This window comes from Cadophora gregata (assembly GCF_030347475.1).
Source record: "Cadophora gregata isolate MNR1 chromosome Unknown scaffold_18, whole genome shotgun sequence".
Classification (NCBI taxonomy): Eukaryota; Fungi; Ascomycota; class Leotiomycetes; order Helotiales; family Ploettnerulaceae; genus Cadophora; species Cadophora gregata.
The window spans coordinates 1,081,073-1,095,497 of NW_026695941.1; the positions used below are offsets into that span (position 1 = coordinate 1,081,073).

General features: G+C 44.7%; 3 protein-coding genes across 3 annotated transcripts; 2 read left to right on the forward strand and 1 right to left on the reverse strand.

The window, feature by feature from the left end:
* Positions 1–23: 23 nt before the first annotated feature.
* On the reverse strand, positions 24–3,059 carry ONS95_006761 (uncharacterized protein; the record flags this gene model as incomplete). Its single annotated transcript, XM_058500236.1, has 5 exons — positions 24–1,426; positions 1,484–1,967; positions 2,016–2,150; positions 2,205–2,973; positions 3,051–3,059. The coding sequence occupies 5 exons, from the start codon at positions 3,057–3,059 to the stop codon at positions 499–501; spliced, it is 2,325 nt and encodes a 774-aa protein (XP_058350072.1). The 3' UTR covers positions 24–498.
* Positions 3,060–4,047: 988 nt separating this feature from the next.
* ONS95_006762 (uncharacterized protein) lies at positions 4,048–4,542 on the forward strand (the record flags this gene model as incomplete). Its single annotated transcript, XM_058500237.1, has 1 exon — positions 4,048–4,542. One exon carries the CDS (start codon positions 4,048–4,050, stop codon positions 4,540–4,542), a length of 495 nt encoding a protein of 164 aa, XP_058350073.1.
* An 8,119-nt stretch (positions 4,543–12,661) lies between these two features.
* On the forward strand, positions 12,662–13,258 carry ONS95_006763 (uncharacterized protein; the record flags this gene model as incomplete). The annotated part of the gene is made up of 1 exon (XM_058500238.1): positions 12,662–13,258. The coding sequence occupies one exon, from the start codon at positions 12,662–12,664 to the stop codon at positions 13,256–13,258; it is 597 nt and encodes a 198-aa protein (XP_058350074.1).
* Between the last annotated feature and the right edge of the window lie 1,167 nt (positions 13,259–14,425).

A 14,425-nucleotide genomic window follows, 5' to 3' on the forward strand; every position in this document is an offset into this window, starting at 1 on the left:
CGGATTCCTGTAGAAACTAATGTCTTTGATAGGTTGCCGAATCGAAGGATCCTCACCGCTTCGCCATGGTTGATCTTCAGGAACTCTTGACATGTGGAGGCCCAGTAGATATGAATGACACCATCTGCTAGACCAACGGAGAACCACTTGTCTTGACATGCAACAGATTTCGTGGTTTTATCGTAGTACCAGCACGATATGCGATCATTCCAATCCACGTTTGACAGCCCTTGAAGTTGAAAGCCGTTCTCTGAAGCTCCGAATTGACGATGAATAGCAGAGCTTTGTGGGCATAGCGGTGGTATGAGGTGATGTATCGCGACCGGGTGATTCTACAGATTGGTGCCAAATTCAGTTACGATCCGGGGGAGGTCCATTGCCTAAGTACTAACAAGATCTCGTAAAGGCGCAACATGCTTTGATCTTCTTGCCTGGTATGTTTTGAAATGCATTGCGACCTTCAAGAGGCAACTCAAACGATTCTGCTCTGCCATTTTCTCAATCCAGACCAGGATCTTCGTGTCCAGAAATGCCAAGACAGCTAGAGACAGAGCATCCGAAGACGACGTAGCTCGAACCAAGTGCTCCGAAAAAATATTCGCAAGCATAATCAGCCATGCTATTGATAGTCGTCCCCGATCCTCTGCGGTTTTTTGGGGACATCATCTCATCACTATTCAGATATCGGAAGCATGCCAGTCCAAGCTGGACGTTTCCCAGCGGTAGCTGAAGCTGAAATCCTGAATGCTCATTGAGAGCCAGCAAAAACGTCCGCGCCGTCTCATGGACAATTTGAACTCGATTTTGTCTGTCGACGAATACGAACTGGCCGCAAAGGGTTGAGATGGACGTTTCCAGATTTCGAGTAACAGCAGTACCAATGTCTAAAAGAATAGCAGCTTTAAGCTCATGGAGCGTGAGCGCTCTCGTAGCACAGACTGTCCATGTAAGCACCGTTTGTGCAAGCCTTTTAGAGCGCGGCCTGCTGGCCATGATGTTCAGATTACGAGTATACAGGGCATCCATTTCTTGAGGAACTTCGTCAAGGATTTCCTCTACTTCGTCTGCCGTGAAGATGTCTTGGAGTTGACGCATGACCAACACAGTCCACAGAAAGCACCCGGCAGATTTTCTCACCATCGTCTCTATGAGAGAAATCTTCATGCGGTCATCATCAACGGGTAAATCGTCTGCGTGAGCTTCCATAAACATCCGGATATCGTGCTGTGAATCCTCAACGGAGATACGAGTTTGGGTGTAGGCCAATCCAGAGAACAAGCGCTCAAGATCAACCGAAGAACGACTACTGATAAAGACTTTTAAAGGGATGGTGCTGTCGATATTCGCTAGAAAAGCAAAGAAGTTGTCGAAGATTCTCTTATCCGCAGCACTACATTCATCAAGTGCATCGAGAACCCAAAAGTGTCTGCAAAATATCAGTCATTATCTTCAGGAAATCAGGATTGAGAGGCTTCACACTTACGTATTACTGAAGTGTACAAGAAATATACCGCCAACGAATAACTTGCGCCAAATGCCACGATAATCATCTTTGTCCAAATTCGCATCGTCAGTAAAAGAATCTATCAGAAAACGGCGTATGGCTTGATTCTGTTCTGCCATTTGGTAAGCCAAAGAGAGGAGCGCTGCGCTCAGACTGGATCTCTTGTTGTCGCCATACTTGAAGAAGAAATAGCTACAGCTGCTGGTGCCCAGACATCCTATTGAGTGTGCAGTGATGACGGACTTCCCGATGGCAGGCTGTCCTGTGAGCCAGAAATACCTTGGAGAGTTGTATCCGTATTGCCAGTCTAAGAAATTCTTGCTACTCGTGATCCACTCACAAGATCCTGGAATCCGTACATCCTCAAGTTCGTTGAAATCATCGATGGGCGCACCAGGGACATTAAGAAGCTTTGAGATACTGTGCATTTCCTGGCGATATAGCTGCTGCTTGGCTTTTGGTACTTTAGATGCATTAGATCAGTTCTCTTCTGCCACCAATTGAAGCATACCTCTGCGCTCGATATCATGAACTGTCGCAGCAAGAGCATTGCGCAACGTGCGGAAGTTGCTGTCGTCTGGGCTTTCGAATTTACATATTCCCCTGTGATCAGCATTCAATGTTTGAATTTGTTCGTTGGGGAACCCTTTTTCTGGAGATTAGCGAGACTTCACAGCATAAAGAAATAGCTTTTACGCACCAAGAGAAGCCGAATTCTTATCCACAATAAGACCAGACCCGAAGCCCCAATTTGTTGGGACACTTTCCATGAATGAGTGGATCGATATACCACTACAGACATGTCGGAATTGGTCGTTGATTACAGTTATTGATTCCGAGCCCCGTGCTAAACTTCCAACGAATGGCTTGGATCCAGATGGCATTGCTCTCAGCATGTGGTTGAGAGTCTGGGCTAGATCAGATCCCCGATGTGGTGTCGCCAGGAAATATATGGTATGAATCCGGGCGCAAATATCGCGGTAAATAGGATTTTCGCGGGAAAGAATACATGCTTTTTTGATCACAAGTCCACCCATGCTATGCCCAATGAACACAATTGGTGTATTTGGTGCTCGACGGCCAAGGGTATTGTGCACTTCTCCGATCAAAGATTGGCCAAAGTCATGAATCGTGAGCAAGTTTTCTTTGCTATCGAGCCAGTCAGAGTTGTATCCAAAGCTGTGTATCCTAACATGTCTGAAATCAGGATCCGCAGGGAGCCATTCTTTTGGCCAGTAATGTGCAGTGCTTGGTGAAGCACTCCATGTCTTTCTTGATCCTCCACGGAGCCCATGTACGAAGACAAAGTCAAGATTGCAGTCGGATGGTTCGTAGAGGAGGTTCAGTCCAAGATCCCCGATGCTCTCAGCGGTCGTGACGGAAGCACATCTTCGCAAATTAAGCCCACGGAATTTTCTTTCCAAGAAAGAAAAGTCGGATCGCTTCTTGCCCTGGCTTGTTGGCGTGTCCTAACAGTTACGATACAGTGGTCAGTATTTGCAGAGCGGAAAGACAGGAGGATATCTCAGGCAACGACGAAACTCACCGAATCCATGTGCTTAGGGTGCCTGGGTGGGCAGCAATACAGAAAACAGCATTGCTCTTGAACGAGAATGAAAGAGAGGAAGGTTCAACCACATCAAGCAGTCTAGTTTGCAATTTCAAGAGAAACAGCTCAAGAGTAAGACCAATATCCAGAATGGTGGCATGGACGTTTCGTTGTGATTTGTGGGTGGGCAGCTGCAGATCCAGCGAGGCCTAAGCTACGATTGAAGCAGCCCAAGGCCCAGAAGGTCGGGAACGAAACGGGCCATAACATGTCCCAAAGTTTGCTACGCAGTTGACAGGGACATTTACCATGGCAGTAGCTGGATCAACGCCTTGCGTTGAGCGGAGACTCATATTGCGGATGAAACATCCTTTGTTCTCATGCTGGTAAATAATTGCCTCACGGCTGCCAAGAGACACTGCTTTAAGACAAGCTTCGTGAACCAACTTCATCTGACACGTCATTATCAGATGTTCCAAGTGCCCGGAGTCCTGCTTCTTCAAACAGATAAGAAATGACAGAAAAAGTGGGCGACGAATGAAAATGTTTGCAGGCCGCCACACATCTTGAATCATTAGGGAACTTAGAGCAGCAATGCATATCACTGCATGTCTGCAGCGTGAGACCAAACTTGGCAGCCATCTCGGAATACCTCTGGCGGTAGGCAAGATAGGAGACCCTCCATCTGGGCCCACCTGGGACCACCTACGACCAGTAATTCTGCTTCTCGGATCCAGATCTAGTCCTCAATTGCTGGCTGGAGCTGGAAGACGCAAGTAGACCATCGCCACCAGCTAATCTCCAAGACCTGTTCAAAACACCGAATAGGTCTTTCGACCCGAGCTATAAAGCAATTTTGTCGCCATTCTTTCGTCCGCCAAAATATTAACGTCGACCCGCTTTCCACGCGCAGAGGTAAAAGCGATGGATTGTGCAGGTGACACTGGTGTGCAGGCCCCCCAGATACAAAGCTTGCTCGAGGAAGTCAACATTGATGAAAGAGTCGAAGAGTGTGAGTTGGACTGTATTGCTTCGAATAGAAGATACTGACTTCGCCTCACATATAAACTTTCCACCTGGCTCACAAGTGACATCTGCCTTGCCACATGGCGCAAGTTTCTGGACACGGACAGCCAGAATTAGTCTTGCCCTGGAAGACGGCTCCCCGTACAACCTATTTCTCAAAGTAGCTGAAGGCCCTGACGGCCTGGGGCTTGTTTATGGCGAATATGAAGCAGCGAAGACACTTTACGGTGTTGCTCCCAACTTCTTGCCAAAGCCAATTGGAGCTGGAACCTATATCTCTGATCCTAACACCTATTTCTACCTCAGCGAGTATGTCGACATGATTGAAGAAGTTCCCGATATGCAGAAGTTCTGCGTATCGCTTGCAAAGATACACCGGGACAGCGTGCCTCTGTCCCTAAAGGGGCAGTTTAGTTTTCATATTGTAACCTATAATAGTAATAAAGCTCGTGACGTCACGTAGTATGATACTTAGAAGGAAATGTTCATGAACTCCATGAAAAGGAGAGTATAGTAAGAACGAGAAGCTTAAGGGCCAAGTGCTGAGCTGGAGAAATTGCTTCCGTTACTGTACAAGAAGGTGATTCCTAGGCTCCTATGGCCTCTACATACTGGTGATAATCGAATCACGCCAGTTCTAGTTTATAGCGATATCTGGTATGGAAATCTGGCGACAAATGCCTCAACTGACGAACCTATTGTCTTCGATCCCGCGATAATCTGGGCGCATAATAAATATAAGTATTCTTAATCTACTGTTCTATCTTATAGGATTATAAATTCAAGTGTGCGTAGTGGACGTTGTAAATATGGTTATGCCACGGTTTCAGCTTGGCCGAGCATGGACTCGCGAGTATTATAAGCACTTTCCTATTTCGGCACCTGAGGGAGACTACGAAGACCAGCTCCGACTATATACTATATAAGCTGTTTGGCAGAAGTAATAAGTCTATATAATAGCGCTAAATATTCCCAGATACGGCGGACTATGTGTATCCTCTCTTTATATAAATATAACCAGGTACCGACAGATATAAGTTATTCCTTCTAATTGTATATTGTAGCAGATCTCACTAACAAATACCAATAATAAAGGCTTATCGAATGGATTCAAGAACTTGTGGACAAGTATCTAAAAGGTTTTCAAGGCCTTTAAGTAGAATTGTGATAAGAAGGACTAACATTAGCTTTAAGAACAAAATTGCATATATCATCTAGCGCTACCAGCCAAATATATAAACTCTAAACTTCCTAATTCTTAGATACTCTAAGGCGTTGTAGTCTCCACTTCATACTCATGTTTCTTTCTACTATGAATAAAAGTCCAGATACTAAGTATAGACAACTAAAGAAAGTGAACGTCCAACCGACGCCCATTCGGTCAGTTATATTCTGAAGAAATACTACTGATATTACGGCCATAGTACAACATACGAAGTTACTTGATACCTAGGCTACTACTAGTGCCTCCGGGTTAATATTAACATGTAGAGTATTCGTTATCTGCTAATGAATTAGCCCGCTACCTAAGTATTTCATTCTCCTAACTAATCCTTCTCTTAACTAAGAGCGCCTATACTAGAAGTAATAAACCCGAATACGAGAAATACTATAATACTAACATTGAAGCAGGTCTATAAAGTAAGACCTGAGAAGAATTAAATAACAGCTAGTTGTTTGACCTGAATCCTCACTTGCACGAAATCTATTTCTATTCGGAAAAGTAAGCAGGGCTACTTTATTAGCAATACTAGGTGAGCTAAGGTGAGCTAAGGTGAGCTAAGGTAAGCTAAGGTGAGCTAAGGTAAGTAAGGTAAGGCGAGGGTAGGAAGCGGGTGAGCAGTAGTGAGGAAAGCGGGAGAGTCAGCACGAGCATATGAAATACTATTTTAATACACAAGGGGGCTCGTCTTAGCTCCCCTCAAGGCCCGGTTACACTTTCCCTTATCTGTATACACAGATCCCATTTTGGCTCCCGTCTCCCGTATAACCGAGATTCTTCCGGAACCAATTTTGGATCCATATCGCTTACATACACATAATAGAGATCTCAGCCTCATGATCCCATAACGTCACCTTGACCATATGGGCAGCTACAAGGCGATTTTATGACATGAATTTCAGTGGCACTTAGTTTACTCCTTTTTACTTTGAAACTTTTGATGCTATACTTTACTCGCGTGTTTCTTCTTTTTCTCCTAGTTTTTGCTTTGCCTAGAAGGTCAAGGTATTCTGTCAACGGGCTTAGTTCCTATGCAGATACAGATATGATATTATATTAGGAAGAAGTTTATATTAGTTCTATCTCAGCAGTTACTTGGATAACTATAGCGAATGATTAAGGTCACTGGTTCACTAGTTGATCTTATGGATTCATATAGCTATAAGGTTACGCTTAGAAGGCACTACACCGAGGTTCATGCATACTATATTAGGGACAACTGCACTAGCTAGGCCACCAAAGGAAGATCACCTGCTGAACAGTGGATATTTCATAATAGCCGCTTCAGGCAGGAGTTACACTAATATCCGGTGTCACTAGGAGATTCATCTGCACGAATAAAAGGGGCGGAGGCTCAAAGATTCATACCGTATTAATAGTGCGGCCTAGGAGTTATACTAAGGGCTAGTGATATTATGAGATTCATAGAAATCCTTGCAAGGCAGAATCATATTAGCGGCACAGTTCAGAAGGGTTCAGGATCAGCTAGGTCAGGCTAAACCGAGGTAGAGCCTTACATCAGCGCTACCGCGTCAAGGAGCAGTTATCCTAATACTTAGTTGCACTGGAAGAACTATATGAAAGGGGGTGGTAGGTCAGCTAAGGGCGATACCGTGTTAAGGAGCTATTATACCAAAAGCTTAGTAGCACTGGGAGATAGATAGTTATACCCAAGGCAGTAGTACTAGAGGTTCGTGTAAATCCTACTAAGGGAGAATCATATCGGTGGTATAATTATATAGGGGCAGGATCAGGTGGTAGAGTAAGGTAGAGATTCACGTATTAGTAATAGCTGCGTCCAGGAGCGATTAAGGTCTAGTAGCACCGGGAGATATATACGAATCCTAGTAAGGCAGGACTATATCAGTAGTAGAGTTACACGGACACAAGGCATGTGAGGTTTCTGGTATTTCTGCAGCTAGTGTATTTATACAAAAGGGTATCCCAGAGGTTATAGCCCCGCCTATACTAAGTCTCTCCCTCGCTTTATGTTAAGTGAGGGGTAAACCTAAGCCTTAGCAAAATCTCTTCCTCGATACAATCTCGCCGCTATATGAACCTAGCTACGGCCAGCAGGTACACCAGCTATTCCAAGCTCACTCCATTAATATAACTTTGCCGCTGAGCTGGTTCTGCCTTACCTATATAAAACTTTCAGCTCCTTGTAGAGACGGACCCTCGTAACTACCCGGCTATATAGGCGGCGAACACCGGTCATTAATATGCCCCTAAGCATCCTGCTAGCCTAGCTGATCCCTCTAAGTCGTTAGTCAGTCCGTAAGAGGTAGGCTCAAGGCAGATTAAGGCACGGGATTATACCGGCGCTCAGCTCGACTCCCCCTGAGTATGACGATAATCGGCCTAAATAGGAAGGTATCCTAGAGGAGGAGCTGGAAGTTAGTAGTACTTAGCTCGTGTTATCACTTAGAATAAGGCGAATCAGGCCGCGTAAGGAGTTTCCCTGATGAAAGGGGTCTAGGTCGGTCTATAGGAAAAAGTAGTAGCGCTGAACTTTTCTAACTAACTTAGCTTAATCTAGGAAGACATGGGAGAAAGAAGAGTAAGTACGTAGAACTCAGCTCAGGGATTCCTCAGATCATACTATGCACTAGGAAGTGTATAATAGTACGAGAAGGTGGCATAGAATAGAGAGAAATAGTATCAGTGCCTATTATCACGATACTCTTAGGTGCTACAGGAGTTTAAACGAATTTTGGTATCTAGTGCCTTTAAGGACTTATTTCTCTGTATATTTCCGTATCGTAACTTAGAGTCTTAGTTAATATAACATTGTTGAAGCTAATATATGACTAAGCACACTTTGAGTATTTTCAAGGGCGGTGGTTTTTCATGCGTTGGTTAAGGCCACTAATAGGTCTGCCGGCGCGGGGAAAGTGACTCGTAAGTTATACGTATGGAGGCTTAGATCTGGACTAGCTAGTACCAAGGGATTAATATATTACTTTTAACCCCAAATACAGCAGTAGATACAAACGAGAAGCAGCTTCAAAGAGAGGGCAGCAGGATATTAGGGGAAGGTGCATTAGGCGGAACACCACAAAAGAAACTCAGAAGCAGACATGACACTGGTGATCGCTAAGGTCAACAGGCTATTCCTTTACTGCAAGTGTGACATCAAATAGTGGATTATTCAAAAATTCGTATAGCTATTTACTTCAATGGTTTCATTGTTTCATACAGTTCCCAAAATACGTTACAGCGAATAATACGCCTCGAATACTAACTTAGGGTCGGTGAGACCATTCGCTAATGTAATTTAACAGGTCGACCCCTTCTTTAGTTTTTAAAATACTCCCTCTATAATCCTTTAGAACACGGAAGTCTCTAAGGTAGCTCCCTCCAACACGGCTTAATTGACTGTCATCTTCCTCCAGTAGAGATGAGGCGTCCATTTCGTTAGCGCTCGAGCCGTGGCATTGGGAATGGAGTAAGATTCGGCTCTGTAACGCTGAAAAGGGAGTAGGAAATAGCTCTACAACGCTGGCGTTGAATGGCAGCAGAAATTAGCTCCTTGATGTTAGCGCATCTATTTCGCTGGCGCTTGACGAACGCCAGCGTGGATAATAGAGCAAAATTCGGCTAATAGACGCTAGCGTTGAGAGAGCAGAAAGTAGTTCCCTGATATTAACACATCTATTTCGCTGGCGCTTAACGAATATTAATAATGGGAATAGAGCAAATTTCAGCTACCCGACGCAAGCGTATTTACTTAGTAGACGTTAAGAAGCGCTAGTGAAACTAGATCTAGGCTAACTCGATCTAGGAAGGCGGAAGTACGGGGACGACGCTTAGGGAAGCGAGCTTTTAATCAGTTATCTCGATAATACCCGGCCTTGTGCCGAAGTAGCACACTCCTAGCAGAAGTTATCCAAACAAAATAAACATAAGCGAGGCTAAAAAGGGGGTCATATCACATGAACCTAACCTGCGAAATTACGATATTAATAAATAACATAGGGAGTAAAGCGTGGCCGGGGCTAGGCATCCTACGACTTTATGCGACTTCATGCGATTTGCAACAAATAAAAAATATAATAAGCTATAATCTCAGCCTCATGAGCAGCCACCAAATTAGGCGACGGTTATTAGCCCATGCAGTAAAGTAGTGCCGCCACCATCGGCATCCACAGCTCCCATTTACATGAACCTAGAATCATTAACCCCCATTACGCTTAGTAGCAGGGGGCTACTAGCCTCGAGAGCCGCACTCTATGAACTAGTTTCCTCGTTCTCTTTAGGGATAGCCATAAAGGTCATGGAAAGCTTCAAGTTAGGTGTAGATCATAAGCTAAAAGTTCACCTAGTAATTAGACTTATCAGAGCAGTCGGCGTTCGACCATATTTGAAGCTGATAGGCTTCAAGTCATAGCGAGGGTTTAATACATCATCAGAAACAGATCTTTACAAATAGAGGTAGTTTACCTTGCTCCGAAAGTGAGGGATCAAGGCTACTCATTCGATCTTATACGTATTCCGAACACAAAGGCAAGATTGAAATAATACTATATACATTACTTATATAATCTAATTATAGTCCAGGTGAGCCTGACCAATTCAACTTCCACCGCCTTTACAACACTTCGACTATTACTTTCATTCCTACCAGGTCCTACTGAATTATACTTCCGGACCTATCCCTGATAGCTGCCTTCTCCACTTCATGTATACGATGTTTATTCTGATGTTCGACTTTCCGAATGATCATCAAATAGTCGATGTCGCTAATAACACGGTCTGCTTCCTAGACCTTATTACACACGCTAGCTCCCCACATATAGATAATTCTAGTAAGGGCCTGAGGGTGGTCGAAGTTAGCTCTGTGCGGCCTAGATTTACATTAATAATAATAAACCTTGTAGAAAGTCTCCCATTTATCGAAGATATCTCCCGGATCCTAATATCCAGATATAATATTACTGAACTTTCAACAAAAGGCTTCCTCTTCCTTTTCGTTAAACTAATATCCAGAGCGCTGCTAGTCAGTCAAAGAAGAGAGACCTTCCCTATTAATCGTGGTCGTACAAGCGAGTAACACCACCTTTACAGTGCTCAGACAGGATAAAATCTTCGATACAAGAATACGATCGTCTCCTGACCCGGACAGGATCTTCTCAAGCTACTAAGTAGCTTCAACAAGAACTCAGTAGTTCCTCAGGATCATAATAGCTTACGATTCAAATACCGTAACAGGTATTCTTAATCCGGACAGTATCTTCTCGAGCTGTTAAATAGCTTCGGTAACAACTAAGTAGTTATTCTAGACGTTAAGCGCCTACATATATTCCGAAACAGGTAAGATAACAGAGTTTATACCGACTATATACCAATCTCTATTAAGGAATAATTACTTGCGATAGTAGATATTAATAAGACCTTTAGGCGCTATCTATTGCACTAGAGTATCAGAATATTATCTAGGCCTTTTCCGGATACCAGCCTCCTCTTCCCTATCTAGCGATTTTCGTTTTCACTTCTCGCAGATAAGCCCGGCAGCCCTTCTAATCATAGTAATCGTGGTATCGCCTAGATTTAAGTTTCCCAAAGTAATCAAAGTGCAGATACTATCAGTCATCGTGAACCATAGATAACAAGTCTAGATATATTACAGTACGGATCGAGGTTCATATAACAAGGGAAGTAACATCATTAGCAAGAGATAAGTCGATGCAGTAGCGGTAAGTAACGAGGAATAACAAGGGCGTACACAGGTTGCCTTATTCTGCAGCTTCTCCCTACTTACAGCGGGGTTTAGACATATTAGTAGACAAGTCGGTGCCACGACAAGGAACTCCTTGAACCACATCTTCTGAGTTAGAACTACCTAATCTAGATATATTAATAATCTGCAATTTCCTAGATATAACTATTAGTATATTAAGTCTACGAATCGTTATATACTAACCACATCGCTTATCATGGCTGTGTTAAATATCAGTAATAATATATTGACAATTGATGTGGAGGATTGATTGGTACCTGTCCTTGACGTCGATAATCCAGGGAGGGTATCTTCTGTGGGAGTCCTCGTAATCTATGCATCACTATGAAACGAGATAGCGGTCGTGTCCGCAGCTGAGACGGACCTATTTGTAATTACATATGATAGCAGTCCCAGGTCCTTCCGCAGCAGTGGATGAAAAAGACGACAAAGGCTAGTCGATTACTAGGAATAGAACAAGGCGAACAGAGGTGGTTTGCCTTGCATTTAAGAAGTCGTCGTAAATTAGGACTTCAAGGGACAAGGTCGATCAACCCTGATATTCAAGGAACACCGGGAGGCTCGCTTAAGCACCGTCTGATTAGGCAGTCTATTCACAGATACTTCGTCGACTGGCTCGGTTAGGGAATCAATATCTAAAGCCTACCTTGAGAAGTATAGTATCTCAGATTTCAAAACATCTACAGACGACGAATATAAATGCAGTCCGAATAAGTATCTGATGCGGACTAGTATCAAGCTATGCATAGGGATATACGTCTGCTTGTTAGTTCTTAATTAAGCAGAGTATTTGCTGCCTTGTTGAAATATCCGAGCTCTACAGGCGGCCTAGACGCTAGCACAAATTTGGGGTTCGATCATAACTAGGACTTATAATCGAACCCTAAATCCGGTAAGTACTAACTTCACCTCCCAACTAATAATCAGAAGATCCATTATGATTCCCAACGATACTCCATTCGAATATAATTTTAACATTTATACAGAGGATACTCAGTATCCTCTTCACAAAACACAGAGAACGATAATTCGATTCTCAATAACCGTCACTAGTATTTATTATATTATACGCCTTATCTTCAGTCTATTTCGCTATTCATATAATCTTACTTATTATGAGTACAAGATATTCTATTTAGTCCCTTCTAACGCATCTGTAACGGTCCGGTATTTACTCGCTGTAAATACAGAAGGCTGCAGTTGATCTCTGATGATCGAGAGGTAGGTGTATCACGTAGACGGGAAGACAGTTACTAAGTATCAGAATACTATTTGAAGTTGAGCACGAAGCTCCTATCTAATGGCAGACGTGCCAGTCTTATATAGAACCTTCGTTAGCCTTGGATCCCTATGGGTCCTATGATCCCAGGCTCCAGGAACCTTGGACCCTATGGTTCCAAAAGCTCCATGCCATCACGTGACACATGGTCCCGTGATTTCGTTCCTAGTTCTTGGCTTCTCTGTGCAGCAATGCTGCCGAGCCTCAGGGCCAAGACACACGTGATACTCCTTCTGAGTGCGTTCGTAACACTATCCCCCTTCTTGCCTAGCGTGGTCCCCACGCTTAAGTATGCCAAAGGAAATACCGACGACGACCCATGGCCGTCTTCTTCTTTCATCATGTCCTCCAAAACCACCAAATACAAACAAAGGATAGCACTTGCTGAAACGATCAACTCCTACGGCTCGCCCAGCATGCCGTGTTCCAATTGTATTCGCTACCATCGCAATTGCGTGGTCCTGAATGAGAAGTCCCAGAGGTGTGGGGAGTGTGTCCGTCGCGGCGTGAAATGCGATGCTCTTCAGGTTTCTATCGACGACCTCCAAAGTCTTCGTATGGAGGAAGATCGCCTGAAGTTTGAGAGAGATATGGCCTTCGAGGCGGCCATGGCCGGCCTGGCTCGCGTCCGCGAGCTCGAGCAGCGCCAAGCCGAGCTTCGCGAGCGAGGGAGGGAAATGCTTCGTCGTGGTCTGAGAACTCTGGATGAGTTGGACGAGGCTGAGGCAAAAGAAAGAGTGGAGAAGGCGGAGGCGCGGGAAGCAGCGGAGAGGGAGAAGCAAGCTTCTGCCGCTCGGCCACCTACACCGCCGCCCGCCGGCGACTCCTCCGAGTTCCACCTGGTTGATGAACCGCTGCCTGACTTTGGGAACTCCTTCTGGGAAGACCTGGGTTTCGTTGATGGAAACTTCGCAGCAACCCAGGGCAGTGGAGGTTAGACTTGGGTTCCCAGGTGTTTTCTGACTGTGGGTACCCCTTCCACTTGATCAAATATCGTGTTTTGCCGTGGTAGTTCTGACAGTCGAGGATAGCCTCTACTTCGTATTCGGCGTTCGGATTGACCGGTTGTATTTCGGTGACAGGAGCAGGCGGTGCTCCTGGCGGTGCTGGTTCGAGGAGAGATATGTGGAATACTGGGTGGATGTTCATTGTCTTTGGCAGAGCTAGTTGATAATTGACTGGTCCCTTGACTTTGGCAATCCTGAACGGTCCTAGCTTTTTGTGATCCAATTTGTGACTTGGTCTTTTGGTTGCGATATTCTTTCTGAGTAAGTAGACTTTATCCCCCTCCTTGAGCGTTGGTCCCATGCTACGCTTTCTGTTGTAGTAGATCGCAGATCTCTGCGCGATGAAGAGAATATCGGCTGACAATTCTTCATGGAGCTGTTTAAGCTCATCTGCCTGTAGTATGGCTTCTTGCGCGGTACCCTGACCGGCTATTGGTGGGTTGTATGCCGTGGGATTGTGCCCATAATTCGCGTAGAACGGCGATACTCCAATGGTCTCTTGGTCCGCGCTGTTATATGCAAACTGAGCGAGTGGAAGTAGTTGCACCCAGTCGTCCTGCTTGTAGTTCACATAACACCGAAGATAAGTTTCCATTATCTGGTTGATTCGTTCTGTCTGTGCATCGGTCTGAGGATGGAATGCGGTTGACATTTTCTGCTTCATTCCTAAGAGCGCGATGAGAGTTTTCCAGAACTTCGAGGTGAAGAGCTTGTCTCTGTCTGAGATGACCTCATCTGGTATTCCGTGGCTTGCGAAGATTGTTCTGAGGAATACCTGCGCCATCATGGGCGCGTCCTGTGTTCCAAGTACTGGTACCATGTACGCGTACTTTGTGAACCTATCCGTTATTACACAGATCGAGTTGTATACGATTCCTGTGACTGGGTCTTTCGAGGGTGGTAGCTCGACCACGAAATCCAAAGCGATTGATTTCCATGGGCGAGGTGGTGTTGTTGGTGACTTCATGAGCCCATACGGAGCATGGTGTGATGCCTTGTTCCGGATGCATGTGTCGCACGACGCTACCACGTCTTTGACTACCTTCCTCATACCTGGGAAGTAGTATTCCCTGGATAGCCTAGACAGTGTCTTAGCTA